This window comes from Topomyia yanbarensis, chromosome 1 (genome assembly GCF_030247195.1).
Source record: "Topomyia yanbarensis strain Yona2022 chromosome 1, ASM3024719v1, whole genome shotgun sequence".
Taxonomy (NCBI): Eukaryota; Metazoa; Arthropoda; class Insecta; order Diptera; family Culicidae; genus Topomyia; species Topomyia yanbarensis.
Window position 1 is genome coordinate 150,515,670 of NC_080670.1, and position 27,955 is coordinate 150,543,624.

Genomic DNA, 27,955 nt, shown 5'->3' on the forward strand with positions numbered 1-27,955 from the left:
AGGGTGTATTTCCACTACTTAAAATTTTGGTAAGAGGAAACATATGTTGAAAATGCTTCGAAATTACATTTAGTGGTAATACCATACAAGTAAAATATATGTACGTATGGCAAATACTAAGAAATTTAAAACTTACTAGAAGTCATTGTTAAAAATGCTTTCTTACTTCTACATAATGCAATCACAGTTTCTGTTATTTTAGGTATAGTTTTTTTGTAAATGCATTTTTCAATAACTTTTTTTGAAAATTTTACCAAAAATTATTCACAATGAAAAATTAATTCCAACTCACTACCATATAATTTTGCTGCACAAATGGCGATTTTCGAACAATATATTTTAAAAGTAGTGCATTCAACTTCACATTCGCTCTTCTCAAATATTACTCTTGAATAAAAATGGTTTGTTTACTTGTGGAAAATAATTAGTCTCCCATACAGGTGAAACTTAAAAAATTTCATCAGGATCGAAGATGGTCACCATTTTTAACGTAATTGGATCAATTTTAATGGAATTGCTCTGCAGCAGAAAATATCTGTCACGTTACATAACTTCAACTGTGTTTTCTCAGAAATGAATGAAAGTTTAAGATTTTCACAATACTGTTTCAAAAAATAGACTAAAAGTACTAAGAACAAATGTAGATTAGACATTCCATGCGGGCTGTTTGTTGTGGTCCGAGTAACTTTTTTGAATTTCCGATCTGACTCGTTACAAGTTATATGTTTTGCATTAATTCACGATTAAAAATAAACATTAATCCATTTTTATCTCAAATTTTCATGCAATATTATCAATTTTAAAATAGACTACGAAGGATAGGTGGATCCAGGTGAAATATTAAAAATATGGATTTGATTTACCTTTTCATTTATTAATTATTGTCATTTTCGTGCAAGCAACAACAACTAGTTTTAATAAATGACAAACGTGAGAAATTTGTTTGGGCTGGTCATTCATATTGTTTAATATTAGAGGCTAATATTACATACATACGGAAGAAACAGTTGTGCGCACAAATTGATAAAATTGATGTGGTTGCCATTTTCGGAGCCTTGATCACATGCTCGAGATAGGATATTTTCAAAAATTCTGATGAACTTCAAACTCAAATATCGTAATCTCCCAACTTTCAATCAACTGCTTTCAACATAGTTGCCCGTAATAAAATGAGCTACGCAATTTTAGGTTTTCAGAGATACCGAGATTATTTTCTCGAGTAGTTATATCCTTACATAATTTGATACAAAAATAACATCATTTAACGTAAATGCAATAATTTTCTGTGCGATTTTTATTCCAAACTTCAGAAAAAAGTACTAAGAGATCAAGACACGTACAAACAAATTAAAAAAATCATGAACTTAATATGATACGAATCTATCAACTTAGCGTATGCCATGCGCGAGCAAAATTAATATTAAAATGTGCAGTAGTAACATTCCTAATCAAGTGTTCGCAGCAATATAAATTTCAGTATTTCACCCAATAAAACTCAAAATTGCCAATTCTAGCACAGCAATTGTACCGAACTGATCACCGATACCTTTTCCAATTCTAGGAGGACTCCCACTTCGACGGTTGGAGCTTGAAAAAATCAATACTAAACACACTGTTCCAGGCGGTGAAAGCCATCACCGGTGGTATAACGATTCTGAAGGGCCAGCTCATCAAAGGCTCCGGGTACGCAGTAAGCGGCTTGGGTAAAGTGGTCGCCGCCGGAGGAGATGCCGTATCGGACGTAGGCAAGAAGATTACATCATCCGCACATCTCGTGCCGTCCTCCCACTCAATTCACCCGTTCGCCAAATTGAGCGGCTCGCTGTCATCGGGCTCGACGGGTTTGGTTTCCTCTGCATCCTCTTCGTCCTCGGGCTCTTCGTCATCGTCTGGACATCACACTGGACCATCAAGCGAAAGTACGTATTGAAGCTGCTACTATGGTAACTATACGGACAATAATGATGGTTTCGAACGATGCGTGTGAATTGCCAAGAGGCTTCAGAGCAAGGTGTCGCTCGCTGCACCAGTTAGTGGAGGAAATGCGGATGAGATAATCGTTTGATAAAATATTGCAACAGTTCGCCATTTGAAGTCGATGTATGAGTGTTAACTCTTTGCTTTTACCGTTTCGATATTGATACATGCTTAATGAATGAGCACTGTGAAAACTAAAGCAAAATTTAATTGGTATACTTGAAAACGAACATTGACCGTCTTCTTTTAAAGTTGGAATTGGTTTCAGATGTTTTCTAAAAATTTAAAAACTATTACATGACACATTCTTACTTAATTCTTTCACAAATAAACAACGAATTTGTTTAATGCTAGTTCAAAATATAAAAGCTTTATCTTTTGAAAAAAAATGTCGTGGAGACACTGCAGCGCACATCTTTGTACAAATGAGAAACCAAAATAGGATTATAGCAGGTTTTACTAAAACCATACTCGAAATTTTCTACATACTCCACTGTGTAGATTTTTAGACAATAGTTCTGTAATAATTTCCGGACTTATGAAGATGATATGTGCCCAAAACAGAAAATGGCATTATGATTATAAACAAACCTAAACTTGTAGCAAATTATTGAGCTTAACCCTCCGAAAGTTGTGTCATTATCATTATTCAAGCGACCAAACACTGCTCTTAAAATTCGCTCGAATCGCGATGCAATCACTGCTGCTCTCGCTAATTAGTATCAATTTTTTTTATACAACCCCGAGCCCCCCCCCAACTTCACTGAACAGAAGTGGTTACTGTTGACCAAATCATTAAATCGAGCCCTTCAAATCATGCCATTCTTTTAAATTGTTACCCATCTGGTATGTACTTCTTAGAAGAGGAACACTACTGTAAATGGCTGTTATTGTAGCAATACTTGGAGTTTTCAATTATTCTCGATGCCAAGAAACATATTATTTAACATCTACCGGTTAATATAGTATAAAGTCTTAACAACAGAATTGTTAGAGCTAACTAATAACAACAGTATAACCAGAAAAAGATTTACTGGCCATTCATTTATACTTAACTTTTCACAGGTTTCACGAGTTACGAATCCGCCGGGAATTACGGCCACGACTCCCACGGTTCCGTCAGTGCCCCTTCAGCAGCTGCATACCTGCCACCAAAGACGACGACCTACTACAAAACACCACTGACATCGTACGGTACCGAAATCGAATCCGTTGGTAAGATCTAGCATTTAATGTAAATAGAGATAAACATTTCAAAATGCGCTATTTGCGCTTTTATTGAAACCATTTACTCGACTGAAAGATTATTAAAGATGGTGATAAAGATCTGATGTATGCAGTTCCACCTTGCGGTGACAACGCAACTAAGTGAATTTTTTTCTTGAAAATGGTGATATTTTATTCTCGAGTAGATGAAATAAACTGAAATAACAAGGTGTAATCGATCGACAGCACACGGGTCGCAACTTGAAGATACAGCGTTCCCACCGACTGCTATTGACTTTCATTTCAATCCGTCTTCCGGTTCCGGAGTAAAGAATTGAAAAGTACGGTCACATAAAAAATCTAGTTATAATTTGTCCACATCGGTTTCGCGGAGTTTTCTGAACCTGTTTTCACAAACTTAGTTTTGAACTAAACGTACAAAGTTTCCATTGGCTGCTATTGAAGTTTTCGTGTATCCGAATGCTAGCTTCAATGAAGCTGAAAAGTTTTCGAAATTGTGAGCTTGGGTTTGTAGTTCTAGTTCAAATTTTTTTTCCCAGATCAATTTTTTTCTTGATTTAGTAGTCAAAAATATTCGACACGTATTTTTTTATTTCAACATAGTAGGCGAGACATTCGAGATTTTTTGTGTTGAATTTCACCATTTGAAAAAAAAACACCTATTTTTTTCAATCGCTCTTACTGTCAAAAGTAAAGAAGGTACCAAAAAGTGCCCAAAACATGAAATGTGCGCCTTTTTCATAGCTTTGGGATGAAGTATATTAATACTTTTTTTCAAACTTGGACATGATTTTTTTTTCTTTTTTTATTGTATAAAATAGGAAAATCATTTTTCTTGATACCATAAAAATTTGGGAGTGGGCAATTAAATACTTACGGAGATATGAATTTTTCAATCGCGCCTTGCACGCGAAAAACGTACCGCCACGCGCTTCGCTCGTACTGAGACTTGGGTGTATGAAGTTTTACACACCAGCGCGTTGTAAATTCATGTAAATTCATATCTCCGTAAGTATTTAATTGCCCACTCTCAAATTTTTATGGCATCAAGAAAAATGATTTTCCTATTTTATACAATAAAAAAAGAAAAAAAATCATGTCCAAGTTTGAAAAAAATCGATTTGTTTTAAAATTTTCAATATTTTCCATGAAACCAATACGTTGAGTAAGTATTAATATACTTCATCTGAAAGTTGTGAAAAAGGCGCATATTTCATGTTTTGGGCACTTTTTGGAACCTTCTTTACTTTTGACAGTACGAGCGATTAAAAAAAGTACGTTTTTTTCAATGGTGAAATTCAACACAAAAAATCTCGAAAGTCTCGCCTACTATGTTGAAATAAAAAATACGTGTCGAATATTTTTGACCACTAAACCGAGAAAAAAATTGATCTGGTAAAAAAAATTTGCGGCAAATTTTGCGTGGAATGCCCCATATACACCCGAAAAACTACCGCCCACTTCGCTTGAAGTTTTTGACATTGGTACTATGAAAAATGAGGAAAAATACTTTTGAAATAGCACTCGAAAATTTACATTTTATACCTTTTATTAAAAAACATTCTTAACAATTCAATGGAAATGTTTTTGTTTCTCGAAAAATACAGGAAGTTAGGTTTTTGGTACATTATGTCCAAAAAAATCCCTATTACTTATAACTATTCTGATCAATTCTGAAAATCATACATATTTTGCTGTTTTTCTAATGTAAAATAGTCTCAGAAATCGAAATTACTTAGAATATGGAAAGTTGGGGTTATAGCGCATCTCATCATTCATATTAAACTTAATTATTTTCAAAAAAGTTTGGGCAACAAGATACTTTTAATAAAAATTGATTTAAGAATAATAGAGATATCTGAACGAGAAAATGATTAAATTTTATAGGAATGACAAAACACCCTAGAGCTCCAAATTCGCGTATTTTGATAAAGATCGCAAAGGTACCGTTCGATTTCTGAGATTTTTTCAAATTAGAAAAACTGTAAAAATGTATGTTTTGCGGCATAGAACAGAATGGTTATTAAGAATGGGGAATTATTGGAACAAAATGCCCCAAAACTCCGGTTTCCTTTATTTTTTGGGAAGCAAAGATAACTTCATTGATTTTTTCTTTACAAAAATCTCAAATCGAAATTTAACGAGGGCTACTTCAAAAGTTATGGCGTTTGATATATTTTTGCCTTTCTCATATAGTAAGGTTATGCAATCACTCTAAAAATCGTCAACCTTATTCCGGCCAGGAGGGCCGAGTGTATACCATTTGAATCAGTTCGTCGAGATCGGCAAATGGCTGTGCGTGTGTATGTGTTTTTTTATAGTAAGGTTAAAAAATCTTCAAAAGCCTGGCCTGTAGTGTATTGGCACTGTGTGGGACTCACGACTCACGTTCGTGCCTAACCACTAAAAACATTCCTTACTTTTTACGCCCTTCTTCCCCACGGAGCTACGTCATCGTATTACTTCGTGGGGGGGGGGGTTCGTTGCGCTTTCGTCGCACCTCTTTCTGCTGCTCTATCTGGGAGCCTCGCTTGGTTCATGAAGTGGCACGACCTATGAGCTTTGATTTAAGTCTCGGTTCCTCTCCTGCTTCTTGTCTCCATCCATTACGTCGCCGTTTATTTCTCGTCCCTGTGGTGAGCCGTTTAGGTGCTGATTCCCTGAGCCATTCAGCTCATCGCTTGGATAGTGCTCAACGGTGAACTCATCCTACTCCGACCTATGGTTCCCCGACGGAGGAATTTCCCCCGACACCGATACCCGCTTTCTTGACCCATTTAGCTCTACTAAAATCTACCAGCTTTACCGCTTATCCTGCTCCGATTGAGAGTTCCCCGACAACGGAATTTCTTTCGTTACCGGTGTTTGTTTCATGAGCCAATTAGCTCCCCTTTTTGTCACGATTCTGTCGGGTAGTCCACGGCGCCGAATCAGCCCTATCGAGGAATTTCCCGGCGGCAGACCGCTCCCGATACCGATGTACGTTTCTGTGAGCCATTAAGCTCCCCGCCTCGTCTACTAGATCTAGTCCCCGGCGGTGGACCTAGCCTACTCAACGGCCAGCCAGCAGATGCTGAGGTCCATCCAGCGATTCCGGGTAGAGCGTAGCTTCCGGTTCACTGGTGCCCCAACGACCCACTTCTGGCTATTCGACGCGGTCTACTCGATCTAATCCCTGACGGTGGATCTAGCCTACTCACGAGCTACCCGGTAGAGTGTCGAGGTCGGTCCGGCAATTCCGGTGGAGCCTGACGTCCGGTTCGCTGGCGCCCCGACGGCCCGAGCCCGGTGCTACATCGCGTACTACTCAACTGGTCCCCGGCGGTGGACCCAGTCTACACCGTCGGTGAGTTTCCCGGCGGCGGAATTTCTCCCGAAACCCTATTTGTGGTTCTACTGCGGCGTTCTAACCAATGTCGTTACTTTGTTGGTCCCTTCGCCACTTCCTTTGCAGCTCGGAGAGTATACTCGTAACAACTCTGTTGACAGCGTCCCAGATATGCTCGTCGCGGCACATCTCTTCGACGATATTATCCACTGTTACAACAGGCATACCCCTTCGGACTTCTTCGAATCTGGGGCATTCGAGGACCACGTGTTCCGGTGTCTCTTGCACGTTCACACACTCCGGGCAAAGGGGTGATGAAGCATGTCCAAACCGATGTAGGTATTTCCGGAAGCATCCATGCCCGGACAAAAACTGCGTCAAATGCAAGTTCACCTCTCCATGCTTCCTATGTACCCAAGTAGACACATTTGGGATGAGTCGGTGGGTCCACCTTCCTTTCTCCGCGTAATCCCACTCTTGCTGCCACTTAGCCAACGAGTCCGCTCGAACCGGTCTCCTTGCATTACGTTCATTTCACCGCTGGTAGCATTCTACGTCCTCAGCCAGAGTGATGCAGATGGGAATCATCCCGGCAATTACGCATACCGCCTCCGACGATATCGTTCTGTACGCACTTGCGACACGAACAGCCATTAGGCGAAAAGTGCTTGCCAACTTGGTCCGGTTCCGCTTTGAGTTCAGCGCAGCAGCCCAGGCCGGTACGCCATATCTCAGGATTGAGGATGAGACATTCGCCAGGAGACGTCTCGTGCTGCCTCTTGCCCCTCCGTGATTCGGCATGATCCTTGCCAATGCGCTAGTAGTCCTCGCACTCTTTTCACATACATAGTCGACATGGCAGTTGTAATTCAACTGACCGTCAACCATCACACCCAGGTGCTTCAGCGCGCGCATCGATGGAATGGATTGTCCCCCGACGCTGATCTCGAGACGCTGGATTTGCTTACGATTGCTAACCAGCACTACCTCAGTCTTGTGTTATCGTCAGAACAACATCATCTGCAAAGCCGACGATCTCCACTCCCCTGGGCAGTTCCAGTGTTAACACTCCGTTGTACATAATATTCCAAAGCGTTGGGCCGAGTATGGAGCCCTGAGGTACTCCCGCCGTTACTCTAATCGACCTCTGCCCCGTGTTCGTTTCGTAGACCAGTACTCGGTTCTGAAAGTAACTTTTCAGAACCTTGCACAGATAGTTCGGAACCCGCATTCTATGCAGCGCTACGGCGATGGCTCCCCAGCTAGCACTGTTAAACGCGTTCTTCACGTCTATCGTTACCACGGTGCAGTAGCGATTACCCCTTCTCTTTTGCTTCAATGCTTCCTCCGCGTTCGCGATGACGATGCAGATGGCGTCCACCGTCGATATTCCTTTCCGGAATCCGAACTGTCTCTGCGATAGTCCGTTCTCGCTTTCAGCGTAGGTCGTCAGCCTGTTGAGGATGACTCTTTCCAGGAGTTTACCGAGAGTATCCAGCAGGCATATAGGCCGATACGATGCTGGATCTCCTGGTGGTTTCCCTGGTTTTGGCAGTAACACCAGCTTCTGGATCTTCCATCTATCCGGGAAGTAGCCATCGTCCAGGCATTTCTGTAGGACTATCCTGAACATGTCAGGAAACGCCAGGATCGCAGTCTTCAGTGCCACGTTGGGGATACCATCCGGTACGGGAGCTTTCTTCGCTTTCAGCCCTTTTGCCACTATAAGGAGCTCGTCGTTGGAAACTCGATTGTCACCTGCATTTCCACCATCTGCATCAGCGTACGGTGTAGGCGGCCATGCGGTTGGGTCGTGCTTCGGGAAAAGGCCCTCCACGATAATTTTCAGCTTGTCGCCGCACATTTCGACTGGCGTCATTGGACCCTTGATCCTGGCCATAACGACACGGTAAGCATTGCCCCAGGGGTTAGCGTCTACTTCTCTGCACAGCTCCTTGTAGCAGGTGGACTTGCTTAGCACTATCTCACGTTGAAAAGCGGAATGTTACCTTACACTCTTCTCTGACTGCCTCAGATGTTGCTCTCTGAACGCGTCTTCTGGCTTTTAAGCAAGTAGCCCGGAGGATGCTTAGCCTTTCGTTCCACCAGTGCGCCGGACGCCGGTAGTTCCTCGGCTCCATTTTCCTCGGCATTGTTATATCGCATGCCCTAGCCATTGTTTCCGACAGCTCATCGGCACTCGGAATTGGAGTGGCGCTGTCAGCACGAAGTGCTTCCACAAAAAGGTCCTTGTCGAATTCCTTTATTTTCCACTTCCGTTCGCCAGTCCTCACTCTCTGCGTCACCGTACGATTTCGCCGACCAATGGTGTAGTGAATGGCTTGGTGATCACTATGTGTGTACTGCTCACTAACTCGCCAATTCATGTCATCCATCAGCGACGCGCTGCAGAATGTTACGTCGATGATGGATTCCCGACCGTCTTTACGGAATGTGCTAGTGGAACCTTCATTGCACAGCTTTACGTCCAGCTTCGCCAGTGCCGTGTGTGTATGTATGTGTGTGTATGTAAGTGTATGTATGTGTATATGTGTGCATGTGGAAAAAAATGTCACCCCTGTTTCTCAGATACGGCTGGACCAATTTGCACAAACTTAGTCTCAAATGAACGGCACAACCTTCCCATCAGCTGCTATTGAATTTTTTATTGATTGGGCTTCCGGTTCCGGGATTACGGGTTGAAGAGTGCGACCACACAGCAAATTCCCATATAAACTGAAATGAAAAATTCTCAAAGGGGGGAGTAAGGGAAAATTTCAAAATCGAATTTGCATTTTTGATGCCAAATGACTTTAAAATGAACAAAACGCTGAGATTTTATGAAACCTCGAAAAATTTTTTTTATGAAATCTCGAAAAAAATGGTCATGCGACGCCTATGATTCAGCTCATGAACTGCCAAAGTGATGCAGTGTGTTTTTACACACGCAAGTGAGTCGTAGCTTCCCGCAAAACTTAATTTTATTGACGGAAAAACATTTTCAAGGCCCAAACATGAAAGAAATAAATTCGAAACTTAGTTTTATTTGCTATTATTCGGAATTTCAATCATTCAAAACCATTTGGCGTATACATTTCTTCGAAATGTATTCGTGGTATTATGGTGATTATAAAAATAATTTCAACTGAAAGAGACCAATGTTAAGTTCCTTGATATTTTGAACTACGTAGGAGACTCTGGTAAAAAAGTTTCTGAGCTTCGCTGTTCAAAAACACCAACTCGTCTTCTCGAAATTCCCAAAAAAAACCTGACTTATTCTTTCCTCTCGTGATCCGGAGAGTTTCTTGAATTTACACCATCTCATAAAGGCTTTGCTTGACTTAGTAGGAACAGAAAATGATGCTGTGATGCTCCTTCGAATTATAAAATGATAGTTTTCCTTCGTTTTGGTAAGCAATCTTCAACAAATTAAGAGGTAATATGTTGTTTAATAGTATTTTTTACCAATGTCTACAGAAAATTTATCCACTGTAACAGAACAAAATGAAATCAACAACACTGCTATCTGAGAACCGTTTCGACGTGGAATCGCCAATGGGAAAGCAATTTGCTATAAACTTACTTGAAACATTTTATTTTTTTTTTTGAAATTTCTTATTTTGAAAACTAGAAGTGACAATCATTTTTTTTAAGACTATGGCTACATTCGATCAATCTTATTTTACAAGTGAACGTGAAAACTTTGAAGTTTTGTGCTAGTTAGAAAACAAAGATGCCTGTTGTTTGCCAAAAAATAAATGATTTGGCAGGCAATTTGCACGCGTGGAAGGTGGAGCTTAAGATGTACCTGCAAGAATGCCTCCAAAAGCGTCTTTACTTCTACTTCTAAGGGCTCACGATAGCATCAAAAGATGTTCTAGAGTGGTACAAGGTTAAGGAGGTCAACATCGTGCCATAGATCCTTAACCCCTTTGAACGCACCGGAATTGCAGCTAATTGAGAATTACTGGGGCATCATGAAGACGGCCGGTACCACAACCATACCACGGTATATAAGTCCAAATAGTACTTTTCGAATAACTAATCAGAACATAAAATGAAAGCCGCTTATCGATTCAAAAATTAAGTCATCCAATGGCAACATAGGCTGTAAAATTTGATAAGGCTATAGAAAAACACTTCCACGTTGTTGGAGATGATGTGGAGTTATGTCATTACTGGAAGAGGTGGGGATTTATTAGTACTTTAGGATGAAATGCTGAGAGAGAATTGTTAAAATAATTGACAAATTTTCTTTTCCTATCCCAAGTGTATGTATTTATTTCGTTAATGTATCAACATTTCACAACCTATCAAATTCTGTCAACTGATCTAATTTTGCCAAGTTAAACCATGAAACCACTATATTACGCGCACTTAAGGAATGATGCTAGTAATTTCGTACCCCATTTTTCTATTCCATTTTTTCGTTAGAATGTGAAATGTACAACGTTGACGAGCTATTGGGTTGAATAATATCCCAGAATATATCACAATGGAGTCTAGTCAGAATTTCAAAGTAAAATTTTCTGCGGTCACGGTACAATGTGCGAAAACTGCCCAATCAGTTTAATTTGCTGTCATTTTTTTCATTATAAAAATTATTGTGGGCTTCTGTAGCTTTCAGCATTGAGAAGCTTGTTGCCGCTGCTATTGACACTTTTCTAATTACTTGTCGTGGCAGTGACCAACGTGCGATAACGCGCTTTAGCAAGATTAGTGCGAATAGTTTGAAGGATTTATATATAAGGATACAAAATAGCAAATAAAACTTCATCGTTTGTTATCACAACTGCTGAGTTATGATAGTTCATTGTTTTAAAACGAAAATAAAACGGTTCTGTGCTCAGTACCACAAACGATATTTCATTAGCCATGTAATGCAATTATTATCGAATTGGTAAATCGACCGGATATAGGTAACATTTTTATTACCAGATTAATTCAATTTGAATACCATCGCTGCTGAAGCGGAAACCACGACAGCAGTTATGTATGTACTGTCGCTGTAGCTTCGGTTGACTACCGGACACCGGAGATCTGCCATATGCCAAGTTGCAATCATCGCTAGAATTGCAATCAAAAGGCCATCAGACCGTGTGATCACCCGGTGGCCGTGCATCACAACCACGCCCCACGTTCCGTATGAGTGGAAGATCAATTGCAGGAAAAGGCATTTGAGCATCTTCTTCAAGTGCTCATTCAACGGTACTGAATGGGTCGATTTACAGAGGCCATTAATTGCTGTAATTGGTCATAGGCAAAATTATTGCGTGATTTTTCAGTTTCATTCATAAAACCGCAGCGTTTCACCACGTGTAGTGGTTGGATGGTGAAATTTTCAACAATCTCAAAAGCTTTTTTTTTATTTTAAAAAGAACCGTGCAATTGGGAAATAGACACGAAAATATTGTTCTTCATAAGAAATGGTTATTTTCACTGTTTTACATTTCTTATAAAAGAAATGTATAGAATTCGCTCAAACTTTCAAGATTTTTTCCGAGGCCCGGAGGGCCGAGTCTTATATACCAATCGACTCAGCTCGACGATTTGGGACAATGTCTGTGTGTGTGTGTGTGTGTGTGTCTGTGTGTGTGTGTATGTAACGGATAAATTCTCATTCGTGTTTCTCAGCAATGGCTGAACCGATCTTATCCAAACCAATTTTAAATGAAAGAACTAAAAAACAGTATGAACGCTATTAATTTGTTTTTGATTCTGATGTTTAGTTTCCAAGATATGAATGTTTGAATGCGTAAAAATGGCGTTTTTTGCAGTTTTTTTGAATTATCTACCGAAATTGATAATATAGATTAACAACTTATATGTTGTTATATGTTTTTAACGAATACCTTTCGAACAAGCTATAGATTGTTGAAATCGGACTATTATCAAAAGAGATATTTAACATTAAATGCGGACGAATGATTTTTATCATTTCCCATTGCCAGAAATATGACCAAAAACATGTAATCTATTATTAATGCCAAAACGGCTTATTTTAGGTCAATAGTATCTTCGGAGAATTTAATGGAGGAAATATGCCCTTTCTTTTGGTATTGTGCTTTTGCTGATTGATCCCCCTATGAGTGAGATATTTTCACAAATTTTGTTGGACGTGATTATATCGAAATGATGCCTTCTACACATTTGTAGCTCTTACTTTTGCGAATAACTTTACTGAAGACTTCAAATATCTATTTTGAATACTTTAAAAGTTATGGCTTGTTGTTTGTGGATTACGCTTTGTCGCCTATTTATTGTTCAATATAGAAATAATCCATTGAAATAGGCCAAACATTATTTCGACAAATCGAATTTTGTATTTCATTTTTCTATCTACAACCGCTAGAAATAATCACCGAACACTTCCAAGTTGTCTGGAAGGAACTTGATAACTTATCAGTGCAAAAATGTTCATTTGTGCGAACCTTCTGACTGCAATTTTTCTAACTAATGACCATCGGATCGATCTGAAACATATCGGAAAATGAAAAGCGAAATAAATAACTCCAAGCAATGGCGTAGCCCAGAGAAGGTTTTGGGGTTTAACACCATACAACGCTCACCACCCCCCCCCCCCCACCACACTCAAAAAAATATTGGATTGAAGTTGAAAATTTATTGATGCAGACTGATTTAATTCAATATTACAATAACAAGAATCGAGATCGGAAAATGTCTGTGTGTGTATGTATGTGTGTATGTGGAAAAAATGTGACCTCTGTTTCTCAGAGATGGCTGGACCGATTTGCACAAAGTTAGTCTCAAATGAACAACCTTCCCATCGGCTGCTATTGAATTTTTTATTGATTGGACTTCCGGTTCCGGAGTTACGAGTTGAAGAGTGCAATCACACAGCAAATTTCCATATAAACTGAAATGAAAAATTTTCAAAATCAAATTTGTATTTTTGATGCCAAATGACTTTAAAATGCATGAAACATTGAGATGTTTGACAAAAATTGACTTTTTTTGGACTTTGGTACATTTTTGTCTTTCTCATATAGAAAGGTTATGCAATCACTCTAAAAATCGTCAATCATACCGGCCCGGAGGGAGTATGCAGTGAGGGGTTGCTACTTTAAAATCAAAACTAGTTTAAAATTTCTTAACAAGTTGAAAATTTTCGGCCGGATCTGGACCTCCCGGACCTTTCTCCATGATCCGCCGCTGGTTTCAAGCGATGTTTCAGTATCACATAGTATCTCAAGATCGTGGCTGTCGATCCATTGTATGTATGTGCAAATCGTACTGAACATGTAATATTCATTTCCACCATTGTATTGAACATAACCAGCCATGGAATCGTAGTCTGGACAAATGAGACAAGCACAATTGCACCACTAGGTGGATTAAGACAGGTTTTTTTTGGGAATGCGTCGAGTTGAGACGAAAACGTAATATGATTAATAACGAAGATAACACTTTCCGAATGTAGAGAGAAATTTATGAAAAATAACGATGTCCATTCGATTCTAGCAGGTTCTGATCGATTTTGATGAGCATTTGATTTTTGTTGTATGACCAATTATATGTATAGGTCAAATGTTTAAAATCAGTAATTTAAGGTCAAGATAGCATCATTTTGAAACCGCCAACTTCGGAGGTTTAGTATCTTCGATGAGTTTTACAAACGTTAAACAGCGCATCATTTGATAAAATAATTTTGACGGTATATCGTCCAAGAAGTATTTATGGTTTTCTCAGGTTAATATTCATGACTACAATAAAGTCTCAAAAAATTCGCTAGACACGAACTCTGTTACTATTTTCTGAAAAATTATTTCTGCATAATTTTAAAACTTCAAAAATTACGGTTTCGGAATTATGCCGTTTGGACAGTATGATCGATTTTCACCAAACCCCCACCAAACCGAATTTCTGGCTACGCCGCTGACTTCAAGTAAGTAGAAACAAAGTCGTTCTACACTCGTTCACAAGAAACTTCTTCGAATGCTGAATATCTATTATAATACATTGAAACCCTGATTTTATCAGCCAAATATGAACATATGTTTGATGGGCTCTAGCAGACGAACAAGACTGAATTCGAGTAAATCCTTTCCTGAGCATGTTTTCCTTATCATGAAGATGGAAATATGCAAAAATAAAAAGTTCATCATAATCAGGAATAGTTATCAGACTACATCAAGGGACGGGAAGAACATTTTAACAGCTTTAGTTTATTATAAAGAAAAAAAAATACCCGCTTTAGTCAATGTCCCCGTTTTGTCAGCCTAAAATACACCATGAGACTGATAAAAATGGGTCTTTATTGTATGTATTATTCACTGTGTTTCACATTAATAGGTACATTTCATTTTTGGGGATTTTTTATTGTATCGAACTACAACAATTTTTAGGTAATTTTCAAGGGGTTTTTTTTTAAACTTCTTCCAAAATTTGGCGAACCTATTCCAATTCGTATACCAATTAATTGGTATACTTAAGGGTTAATATGTTGCAGATAGAGAAAATACTGAAATTTTCAGCTTTTTTTTCTTACACAATATTACGAAAGATTATGAAACAATTTTTCTTAATAAGTTTGTGAAAATTATAAACAATTTGAAATTTTTTTAATAATTTTATTTTTTATTTAACCGTGATTTTTTAATAAATAGTGACCATCGCTTCACAACGTAGTCTATTTTTCATGGCTTGCGGTGAGCACGATCTCTCGAATTGCTGAACTGAAAATTATGGAATAGAAATTAATTTTTGGTATTCTTTACTTTACTCGCCGCGCAGATAGCTCTGAATTAGACCCGCTGGTGCCCTAAGACGATTTCGCTAGATTTTCAGAGCACTGTGCACACAGTGCATTAACGCAAGTGACGGAAGGTTACCGAAAAGATTCGTGAAAATGAAAATTCCAGTAATGATGATGATTTTACCAAACTGTTCGTTTTCGTGAGGTTTTTATTTGGTCTTTGGCATTAGGATTAGCGATAATAAGTCAAGTCACCTTTAGTCAAGTCACCTTTAGAAAAAGTCGATGTCGAAGTAAAATTTGTAACTATGCACGCATGCACTTCAGAGATAGTGTGATATCAGGAGCTGCGATTTCATTTTACGCTTTTTTGTGAAAAGGGCGATATTACAAATGTAAACATAAGGCTTTTTTCATACATGCGAATGAGGGCTTTGAAACGCAACCAATTAACCTAAAATTTTGATTCTACGATATTGCTTTCTTAAACTACAGCAAAAAATACAACGGGCGAAACTGTATTTTTGTAATTTAAAGTTTCGCCCTCCACGCTCCATGCAAACAAACAGGGCGATACTTTTTTTGCTAGCAGTTTATAAGCGAAACTGTCATTTTCGTATTTTTTTAGGATTATCAAGCTGATACTAGCTGTAAATAGTAACAATGATCGCTATTGAAAAAAACCCGGACGAAATCGGTGGTGTAGAACGGTAGTTATTGTAAAAAAACGTAAGAACGATACTTCAATGCTGATAGGTGGGACCGAAAAAGTAAACAATCGCCAAAGGGGCGATACCATCATTTTGTAAATTTCAATAGCAAAAACAAATTTTAATTTAATAATTTCAAATACTTTATGAAGTTTTGGGTTTCGATCACTGAATCATGCAATCTAGGATGTAAAAAACACAATAGTTCTTAAATAGGAATTAAAAGTCTGGAAATATTCACTGTTGATTTTCTTTGAATGGTGTCACTGCTAATTTCGCCCTTTTCAAGAAAAAGCGTTGATTTCTTAGTTCTCAGTCGCGTTGGTGATTTGAGTAAAGTATAAACTTCAAATCGATTAAAAAAATGCGATTTTTTTGGCTCAGTACAATATATAACCCCTTTAGGAAAATTCAGTTTACCCACCACAATTTAGATATTTTATTAACAGAGCATTAACAATAATTCGTAGCTATGTCTATTTTATGGGCCATTTTTTCGCTTCCCATTGATTTGATTTGAGATTTCTAGCACTGATGTTGTCCTGCTGATTTGAGCGATTCTCTGAGTCCTGCCACTTTCCCATGTAGTATGTGTTATCAAAAACATCGCGAAGCATCAAGTTCTAAATGTTCTCAAACGATATAATATCCGAAGAGAGTGATAAGAGTTATAAGAAATGTCTCATCACACTGTTAGGTGGATTAAAAGCGTTTTTACGTTACTGATCAAGTGATTTTTTTATTAATTTGCAGGTGCATCAGCGAAAAAAATTAATTATTTTTTCCACTTTATTTATTGAACATTAAACTTTTGTAGTAAATTGAAAACAGTTAACCTTTCTATACACTATTATTACTATCTCTTTAGCTTATCCGATGACAGCGTATTACTTGCAAAAGCCCGGAAAACCAAACGTCGTAGAGGCATCTGATGTACTGAGGGAAATATTGAAACAAAAAGTACCGACCGGGATGGGGCACAGCTACAACAGTTACCAGTCGACAGGTCCGATGAAATATGAGAAGAAGGTCGTTTCCCAACACACCATCCCGAATGATCCCTATCCTCCACCATTCCGACCGCTGAAGAACAACGATTTCCTGTCACAACTGTACGGTGTACCCCATGGTCCTATTGACACTGTTACTCACTCCCAGTCGATCACGACATCCTTCGGTGCCTCGCAGAACTCACCCTACATAGATGAAACTGAATCCCTGTTTCCACCTTCCTTTGACATCTACCGATCCATGAGCGTTAAAAATGCCGGTAAGAAACAAAACACCATCTCTGAAACCTATTCCAGTCAAGTCGATCCTCGATCGAAAACGAGTCACGATAGCTCGGTTGTCCATCCAAGTACTAACTCTGTTTCCCTGTACCTATCCCCACCGAAACCGACCGCACTGACAGCCGATCAAACAGACGATTCACATGTTCACCAACAGCAACTACGTGACCTCACCCAGAAGCTAGGTCCTGGAATTGAGGTACAAAAGTCTTTAGCCTACGAACTTGAGGATAATTCCCGATCTACCAAGCTTACATCGACTGAACAAGACGCAAACCGACGGTTAAGTGACAAACGAGAGGTTAGTAAACCGACCAACAGCAGTGCTGCCAGTCAAGAATCAACAAAGCGAAAACATTAAAGACTAGAGGACTCCCGCGATACCGGCGGACAAAATCACTGCATAGACTATCGATCTTGTCTAGTAGTAGTTCACGACAGAGCGTAAACCGAACTCAGGTAATATTCAGTATGACAGTAGAATTTCTGTATACGATACATGTTGACTAACCGGTGCTAGAAGCACTTGTGATAATTTCTGTGTGTTGTACTTGTAGATAGAAGTTGGTGTGAATAGTTCATCAAGGTTGTTAAAACTGACTTTGTGGATTCTTTTGAGTTTCAATCAGCATACGGAAGCTATCGCACATCAACTGTAGAACTAATCAATTATGAATAGTATTTTTTCTTTAAACCTTCTAATGTGTTTTAAATAATCTATGTAGAATGGCGTGTGAGTCCACTTTTTACCTATTAATTTACACCATATTTAGAATTGAAATCTTCAGAAAGTCCGCTACAAAAACAATACCTTCTGCGGGCGTTTAGTGCAACTTCATACTTCATCCGGGTGGAGTGCTATTACATTTATATCCATGGATTGCTCGAAATATCGAGCAACTAAAATGCATTATTTTAGTTGTTCGAGGTTTTGTTGAGTGGTTACAATCCCCCAAAAAATGATCTTCGTACTATATTAACTTGAATTAAATGAGTTTCAAATCAATTTTTCTTCAATTTCGGTCTGAAGAGATTCATAGATATTTTTATTGTAGTAATAGCTGCAAAGTTAGGGATCTTTAAAAAGCACATAAAATCAGACCTTCAATCTACATGCACCAACATGAGCACAATTACGATTTTGATCATATTTTTATTTTTGTTTATTGTTTATAAAGCTTAAAATCTGATTAACAAAATAGTAAACATGTATCTACTGTTACGTTCCGTTTCTATCAAAAAGATCCGGACATTTAAATTTTTAATTAAATTTAAAGGAACTCAAAAATTGTGTGAAATTTTTTTTAATTTTTTTGTTCTTAAGATCCAAGATGCAAAGTTGAATTAACAAAATATATATTTTATACATTCAGCGCAGATTTCAGTTGAGAGACAAAGCGGTACCATATCGCAACATGAAGCCCCACCATGTGATCAATCGCGTCTGACATAAATATTACGTTTCTTCTCCTCTGGCCGGCCATCTGGGGTATGAGCAAACTCAGTGACCTGCAGTTCCATGTTCCGAGTTTCCAATCGTAGTCCTTATTTCGTCGCGTAGGTCTTTGCCGATTGTTCCGATTCGTATTTTCTTCTGCATTGTTCGTAACGGTTAGTTTTCCAGGGCGGCTTGTTGGGCTTTCCCCAACCCTCTGTCTAGTCGGAGCACCCTACATATATCAGCCGCCCCTCACATGGAGAACAGACGCTGTTTTGAGCCGCCCCTAACATGGGTAACAGACACTCGGATGGACTCACCCTCCAAAAAGAGGGCTTCCCTGTCAGCATACGACCATGGTCCCACCGGGGTTGGTTACCCGATCGTTCTCGTGCCCCAGCTGGCACCGCGTGGAAGAAGGGATAGGAGTTACTGGACAAGAGGCTAAGGACCACTACCGGGTCTATATTACGCATTACCCAGTCATTTACCAACCAGAACAAATTCAGTGAAGATCGTGTAATCAACCCCAGTGGTCGTATGCCGACAGGGAAAATGAAAACCGAAGAGTGTCTGCTCCCAAAACTGGGTTAGCAGCAGCTCGAAACAGCTTTTGTCCCGAAACGGATAGCTGCAGGAGCGTTACGTAGCCGCGCCAGCTATATCTAAAAAGGTACCCTCTTCCAAGTACCACGTCTACAAACAGTGGCGGCGAGAAAGCAGAACATGGATTGGACTTTGTAAAGGATATAAGGAATTAAATTTTATCACTTTCAAATTGCTGTAACTTTTTTGCATTAGGTATATTCTCTTGAAATGTTATATGAAGTTAGTTCAATGTGTAATGTGATTTCATTGTGTTAATTTCACTAACAATTGAGCAAACCTTGTCAATATTCGGAGTCGGAAGAACATTGATCATTGGAAACAAATTTTGCCTAGAAAATCCGGATCTCTCTCACCGTGCCAAGAAGCTGAGAATGGTTCAATCTATGATCGTCGATAGAACAGAAAAACTGACCAAATGGATCTTCGAATAGTGTGAAGGACCAAAACGGGTAGTCGAAGCTTTCAAGAGGAATTCCAATAGTTCAGTGAGAGATGTGTGTTTGTCTATCGTACACTGTCCGGCAGTGCATTTGTGGAAGAAACTTGTCTGCATCTATGTAATGATATATTTGTTTTCATTGATAGATGTACACATATTTGGCCCTGGAAATGAAAGGCGATAGCTCTATTGTGCATCCAACGACCCATTTCAAGAACGCCTGTTCTTACACGTACATTCTGAGGCTGCCTTCATATACAATAAGCCCCGCGCGAATACATCCACGTATCAATTGGATATTTTCAATATATTCGCACTTCCAGAATGAAAAATATGTTTGATTCTGGCATGTATTTACAAAAAGGAAAGAATTTATTAAGGTAGAGAAGCATTGAAAAATGACATGAAACGATTTCACCAGCTCTGAATAAATAAGTTCAGGAGATTTCTGTGTTCTTTTTTCTCCTCAGATTCAGACGGCGCTGCAGGCGGTAAGCGGAACGAACGGGCGTATTTTTTTGCAACCGCGCGGTATTTACCGCACCCGCACCGCAAAAACTGCGATGCGGTGGGGCACTTTTCCCGCGGATGCGGTGCGGGAAATAAGCTTTTACCGCGCGGTATTACCGCAACCGCACTTCAAAAAATAATTGCTTAGTCTGCAGTCTGCATTAAAAAGTAAATTAAAACTATGACTTTTACCATTTGAAAAGATCGCAACTAGATTTATTTTCTTAACGAATGCTTAGCAATGTCATTATTAGGAAAATCCCTCTGTCAGTACGTTCAAGTTATACTTATTACCATACAATAGAGAAACATAAAAAAACATTCAATTGCTCTAATTTCCATAGACTTGACAATGATTTGAAAAGAAATTCGAATATAATCTGTATTCGACCTATCGCTACATGATTTTTTCCATTTTCCTTATTTTAATATGATAAAACATACTGTTACCTAGAAATAAAATCTATAAGCTGTGCCCAATAGAATTTGGCAGCATTATTTTTACGACATATTTTGAACACTATTTATTTTATATTTCAAAGTTAAAATTTACAAAGGAATCTTTCCAAATACATAAAATGCACAGTCCAATCATTGAAAAACAATTGAATTGTGCTGTTAAGTCCAATTTAAAAATGCATCATTATCATTTCTTCCGATTCATCTCGGCAATCGTGGAATTATGAATTGTTTTCGATGACATTTTCTCAACAGTGAATTTTGATTAATTTGGAGAACTTAAAGATGAACTAATAATACTGAGACCTAAAAACAACCCAAAGAATGTAATTATCTTCATCAAACCAACCGAATTTGGAGGAATTGGCAGTAAAGGAGACAAATGTATGAAAAGCGTCCAAAATAAGGAGAGGCTGTTTACCTTATCATTCGTTCTTAAACATCGTAGTTTAATTTTCTTTAAGAATTAAAGGTGATTTTTAGTACGTAAATGCGAAAAACGTTCATTTCATTTTCATGTGTTAAAGTCATTGCAAATATTAAAATTGAAAGAAAAAATATACAACTTCATTATTCCATTTTTTCAATTAACTGAAGGATAATTAAATTAAAAGCATTCCTCTTAACCGTTGTGTGTCCGACGCTGTACCCGGGTACCTTTTTAAGTTTCAATTAATTAAATTCCTATGTTTTATCCATAGCTGGAAATTGAAACTTTGTGACATCTTAGAACTTCACTAAGTCAAGCTTTTGGGTTAATAATATTGTTGATATAGTAAGGGTGGGAAAGAGGAGGGGCTCCTGAATTTTTTTACTACGTAATAGGCCGACGTGGGTACCCGGGTACCCACAAAACTAAAATGCCCGTAACTAAGGTAATATCCAACCTATTCCGATAGTTTTGGCCGTTTTGGATTCAGGAACTCATCCACTTTTGGACTTGGTAAAAATGAATCGGGTTACCTCATTCGGTTCCCAGGAATCCGGGTTTCCGGAAGCAAGTTCCAGTGCTGGGGTACTATTTGCAAGCTTCAATGGAATACTAGCAATATGGGTATCAAAATTCTTGGAATTGAATCAGTAGGCTGTATCTCGTGGTTTTGGGACCATTTGGTGATTTGACCCCGGAACGGACATTCCGGAGCAGGTTCCCGTGGGGCCGTGAGTGGTCATTCCATTCCAATTCCATTTTTCAAATTGCCATGGGGTCCCGTAACAATAAAAAACAGACTTCCAAGACAATTTGAAGAGTTTTAATACTCATATTGCTAGTACATTATTAAAATTTACAGATCATATCCTAGTACTGGAACATTACCTCGGAAAATCCGGATTACCAAAAACCAGATCCATTATTTCGGTTCTTTTGCACAGAATCAAAAAGTGGACGAGTTCCTGTATCCAAAATATCTAAAAGTGTCCAAATCGGTCAAAGGAAGCCACAGTTATGAGCATTTCAATTTGTGGGTACCCGGGTACCCTCGTTGGCCTGTTAAAGGTGTTTTTTGTTGGACACATAACTGTTAATTGCTGCGGACACTGATAATATAATTTCGTAAATATAATGAAATCGATCATGAAATGCACGAATTCATTCGTTGTTTTCTGCAACGAAGTACTTTCGTGCTATGTTACTAGTAGGTTTCGTTCATTTCATGAAAAAGAATGGCCGCTTGGTGAACAAAGGCTTTCGTAAATTTTACACGTTTAATGTAGGGGAACATGGGGAGACTTGACCAAGCGCAAAATTCTATTTTTGGCTATGGTGTTTTCTATTCGATTCTGAAAAATTTTTCAAAAATATTTTTACACTTGTTTCGATCCCTTAAGGTAACTTTAAAAGTTTGGAATGAAAAATCCTTTCCTTACAGAAAATATTACGTGATTAATAAATTTGCATTAAATGATGTAATTTTTTATCAAACTTTGTATGGACATATCTACTCGACTACTAATTACTAATAATGTACTAATATACCATCTTAATCTTTGTGAAGCAGTGAAATGATTATACATAAATTGGAACATTGGAATAGTTATTACTAGAATTTGAATGAAATTGAACGTAATAACTAATGTTGGGGAGACTTGACCAAGATTTTATGGGGAGACTTGACCAAGTGGCAATTAGCTGAAGAAAGATACAAAATTCCTGATATTTATTATGCTTTGGGTATCTACTGTTAATGTTAATCACGCCATAAAAAATCCCACCTCAAACATAAGTCTTTATATTTTAGTATTAGTAAACAAAGTTAGTAATAGTAGGACTGATTTCGTGATGTGTGAACATGCAATGCAAGCAGTACAGTTAATGCTTAAAAAGAAATGCATTATAAAAAATCTAAATTTATCAAATGCAACCCTTTTATATTTTTTACTGCTACCTAAAGATCTCAACAATATGGAAAAAAATAATTAGAGTATGTTTTATGTCATTATTTTTTGTTATGATTTTTAAAAAATCTCTTGGTCAAGTCTCCTCACGCCTTGGTCAAGTCTCCCCGCAGTGGGGAGACTTGACCAAAAAAAACGACCTCTGAAAAACTTTTGTAACTTTTCAAAAATTAAATTAAAAATTCTGCAAAAAATCATGAAGACGCACAATAACTTTGCGCATTATATCTCAATGACTTTTAATGGATTGAAGACCTTTTTAGAGATTTATGCAGTTTTAGCTGAAAACCTGGTCAAGTTTCCCCATGTTCCCCTACACTGCACGAATGTAATCGTTGATAACGACACTAATTTTCGTGAATGAAACGAAATGTTTCGTTTATTTTAATAAACGTTTGTGTATAATACGAACGATTTCATTATTCACACGAATTTATTTCGTTCATCTTAGGAAAGTTTTCGTATTAATTATTTTTGCAATCGATATTTTAGGATCGATGTTTGACGATAACGATTTTTTTTAACTAACTAAAAGAATCGATCTGGCAAAATCGATTTTATTTCAACCTGCTCACCTGTATTGAGGACTAGAAAGATTGTGGTGTGATGAAATGGCTTGATGAACACAAGTTTTAGTAAATTTTACTTATCTAGTGTACATGGCACGAATGAAACGAAATGGTTCGTTTGTTTCAATAAATGTTTGCGTATATTACGAACGACTTCGTTGGTCGCACGAATTCATTTCGTTTATTTTAGAAAAGTTTTCGTATTTGTCCCTCTTATTGTGTTCAGTCGATCTTTTGGGATCGATGTTTGACAACTTCGATTTTTTTTAATTTAAAAAAATCGATATGGCCAAATCGATTTTACTGTGGTGTGAAGAAATGGCCGCTTGATGAACGAAAGTTTTCGTAAATTTTACTTATTTAGTGTACATTGCACGCAAGGTTGTCGTTGAAAACGACATTATTTTTCGTGAATGAAACGAAATGTTTTGCTTATTTTAATGCACATTTGTGTATATTACGAACAATCTCGTTGGTCGCACGAATTCATTTCGTTCATCTAAGAGAAGTTTTCGTAATCATCTTTCATCGTTCATCTCTCGTCATTCTCGATTAGTTAAATTTTGTAAGGAGTAAAGTATGTTACGTTAAAAGTTAATTAAGTAGTTAATTTCTCCGGGTAAAATAGTCGCCCTGTAACTAGAATCTTCATCTAACCGATAGCAGCGCAAGAAACCATACAGCATGGCTGTTAAAGCAATCACCGATGAAGCTCACTTCCAAACCGAACTAGCCGCAGCAGGAGGAAAATTGGTGGTTGTGGATTTTACCTCAGCTTGGTGTGGACCGTGCCGAAACATATCGCATTTGTTCGATCAGCTTCCGGCGAAATATCCAAAGGCTGTGTTTCTCAAGGTGGACGTCGACAGATGTACCGAAACGGCGCCGTCCCATGGCATGTCGACCATGCCAATGTTTATTTTCTACCGAGCCAGATTGAGCCTTCATCCAGAAGAACCAGTGCGAATGTTTGAACGAATCGAACGACCACCCGATGGTGAATGCGCTCAGTTCCAGCGGTGGTCATCTGGTGTCCGATTGTGACGAACAGTTGATCATTTAGATTACCTTCAATCTGCTGGTCAAAATCAGTGCCATCAAGTTCAAAGCACCGCCCTCTCACGGACCGAAAAAAGGTGAGAATCTATCAATCAACCAAGCACCATCGATTTCGATATGGCCGAATCGCAAGTTTCGGTGCAGGATCTGGTACTGGGGCAGAAGAATTTTGTGTCGGGATCGCCGATTCCGTTGCATTTCGTTAAATTACAGAACGTGCAGAATATGCAGCTGTTCGTGAAGGATAACCATTCTGGTGACGAGACGACCAATTATCGATTATTTGACCTTCATCGGGTCACCGATTGCAACGACTAAGATGAATGACTTCCAGCGGGTGGCTGGGAAGAAGGGTGAAAGCCTCTAGATTGTTTGAGCCGCCGGGAGAAGGATGGTTAGGAGGCGGTGGATATGTGCGGTGACGAATATGTTTGATCGTTTATTTAAAAGGTTAAAGATAGTGATGCGCGTTAACTTGTTCTTTTTATAAATTGTTCAATAAAATAATGAGCAGGAAAAAATGGCATATTATTTTGATATTGCTCCGGCAGAGAAAAACTCAATCTTATTCATACAAAACCAACGAGCTATTCGCGATGGCTCAGCTGAATCCGTACAGCTCCGGATTCTGGATCAACTGGAAACGAAAGAGGTTCAGGAAATCTTCCTGAAACCGGCGGGCACGGATACGGCTACTAAATAGTCAGACCGAGACCGTCGTGATGAATTGTTGACGTATTCTACCTCTATTGAAGCTTTTTTGACGTTGACGGTTTGACGAATAGTACTCGTAAATATTTCAAAGATGTTCGTAAATAGCAGCGAACAATTCGTTTGCCGAATCAAGCTGTTTCGTAATAAAGCAACGAAAGTCGTTTCGTGGTATTCACGAAAAATTCGTAATAAAAAATTAAAATGTTTCAATAGAACTACGAACGATTCATCATATGTACGAAAAAATTCGTATATTTAATGAAAATTGTCTGTACGAAACAAATTCCTGGCGATTTACGAATATATTCTATCAGTGGAAGAACGTATTTGTATGTATAATGATGAAATACAGCTACATTTTCGCTATGCTAAAATTTAGAGGAATGACAATGTTTTACCTTATTTCGAAAGTATTAGTCTCAAAATGTACAGCATTTTAATAATAAAAATTGCAAAAGTTGAGTTTTTTCATAAATGTTACATTATGAGCAGTCCATCAAAGGTAATTTTCGTGTAAATAAGAATATCATTTTATTATATATGGTTATACAAAATAAATGAATAATTTTTCAACACAATTTTTGAAAATACATGAATTTTACCGCATTTTCCGCATTACCGCGCGGTGCGGTGCGGTAAATGCAGTGCGGTTGCAGTAAGCGGTGCGGTTTTATTTTTTTTTTGCGGTTGCGGTGCGGACTATCCATTTACCGCCGACATCCGCACCGCGACGAACCCTACTTCAATGGCAAAATTGTGACGACAATTTTCTAAGCAAAATTACACTTCTCTCGCGATATTTTAACCTACTAACACGTAACTCAACAGGAAAAACTACCTACTAAATGATTGACTTCATTTTTCTGTTAACTATATTGTATATCACTGAAAAACTTTTCAAAATATTGGACGTTAACGACAACACGTCCGGGCGATTCGCCAGTGCTGCCACTTCCTTCCAATAGTTCAGTGAGAGATATCGCGCAAAAACTGAATTTAAGAAAAAAAAATTGTGCAATATGCAAAAAGACGCGAAAGACTACACACGTACGAAGTCTAAAAGGCACAGAATCGCGATGAACAGCAGAATACAGTGGGCAAATCACGTGTGCGGAAGCTCGTCGCTGCTGTGCTATCTTATGACAAGCACCATTTAGCACATTTCGAGAAAAACGATTTTTAAAGTTTGAGATTGAATATCTTGAGATTTGTAAATGCTATAAACAATCCAAAGAAGACAATTGATGCTTCTATCTATTCTGCATTAATCTCTCAAATATTACGAAGATCGGTTGACTATGTTGCGAGTTTTTACTATGAATGTAAACAAAAGTCGCACTCACACGTGTCATAGGCGTGTATTAATGACAAAAATTGTATGACGTGTCATAATTAGGGTTTGCAGTACCGACCCTTTTTGGCGAGAGCCGATACTACGGTACTGTAGCCCTCAGTACCGGTAGTACCAGTAAAGTGCTCCCGGTGCCGGTGCTCGAATATTTTTTTAAAAATTCGTAAAAAACTTCAAAGAGAAATTGAATGCTCAAACTGATGGCCTTATTCTCAGCTGATTGATTTGTGCTAATCAAAAAAACATGTTTATTGTTTTGGAATGGCTAACTCATTTCACAGAAGATATTTTTCGTATGCGACACCTTCTTTTATTAAGAAATCTAGACTTTGAAATCAATAACTGCTAATCGGTGCGATTTTCGTCGACTTCAACAGATGGTAAATGTAAGAAACCCCATTTACAACAGTAAATCAAAACGAGTATGGCAGTAAATCCGAGCAGGTTGCTCGCATTTCCTTTCTTGCTTTTCTGTAAATAGTTTTCGACCTTTATGTCATTTGCCTACTATTCTCTAATGCATACCAAGGCTCCTTGCTTTCCTGTAAATTATGGAGTTTTGCTGAATTTTGCGATCACCAATAATTACAAATCGCCACATTTGAAGCAGTTCACCAAATCTGAAATTGTTAGCTACTAAATCGCTGTTCGTTCTTTTATAGATAAAGGTTTAAGAGCAAACCAATTACAGGCATGACCTGGACCATAGTCTTATTACGCGCCTCCCAGTGCGTAATGGAAACCAATCAGTATGTCGCCAATAAAAAAAATCATAGCAAATTTATACGTCTCTTACGCTAGATGTGAATATTTTTAAATTTAATACAAGATCGTTAAAATTTAATTTCAATAAAATATTGTAGGAGTTTTAACATACCGTTCAGTACAACGGGAGATAGTAATGTTCAACTTCTAGAATTATTATGATGATGGCATCATCTCATTCCCCCACAAAGGTGATAGCTGAACTATTTATCTAGAAGGTAAATAATATAATTAAAAGTCATCTAGCAGAGCGATATTTTGAAACAAGTCCCCCTAGAGAGTCCACATATTTTTCATAAAAAAATTGAATGGTACCGAAAATACCGGTACTGACCAAAAATTGGTCGGTATTCCCAGGATTTTCGGTACCGGTATTACCGGTACCACAACCCTAG

General features: G+C 38.2%; 2 protein-coding genes across 6 annotated transcripts in view; both read left to right on the forward strand.

The window, feature by feature from the left end:
• Positions 1–27,955, forward strand: part of LOC131677091 (serine-rich adhesin for platelets) — a 260,189-nt gene that overhangs the window by 224,111 nt on the left and 8,123 nt on the right. For 4 of the 5 annotated variants that reach the window (XM_058956679.1, XM_058956686.1, XM_058956695.1 and 1 more), the window contains exons 5-7: positions 1,562–1,919; positions 3,043–3,192; positions 16,827–17,709. In XM_058956679.1, coding sequence (XP_058812662.1) covers positions 1,562–1,919; positions 3,043–3,192; positions 16,827–17,611 — 1,293 coding nt within the window. In that variant the 3' untranslated portion in view covers positions 17,612–17,709. The remainder of the gene's footprint in view (positions 1–1,561; positions 1,920–3,042; positions 3,193–16,826; positions 17,710–27,955) is intronic. The other variant, XM_058956713.1, reaches the window with a different exon arrangement.
• Positions 24,356–24,715, forward strand: LOC131676006 (thioredoxin-like). The gene has a single exon (XM_058955132.1). It carries the CDS (start codon positions 24,356–24,358, stop codon positions 24,713–24,715), a length of 360 nt encoding a protein of 119 aa, XP_058811115.1.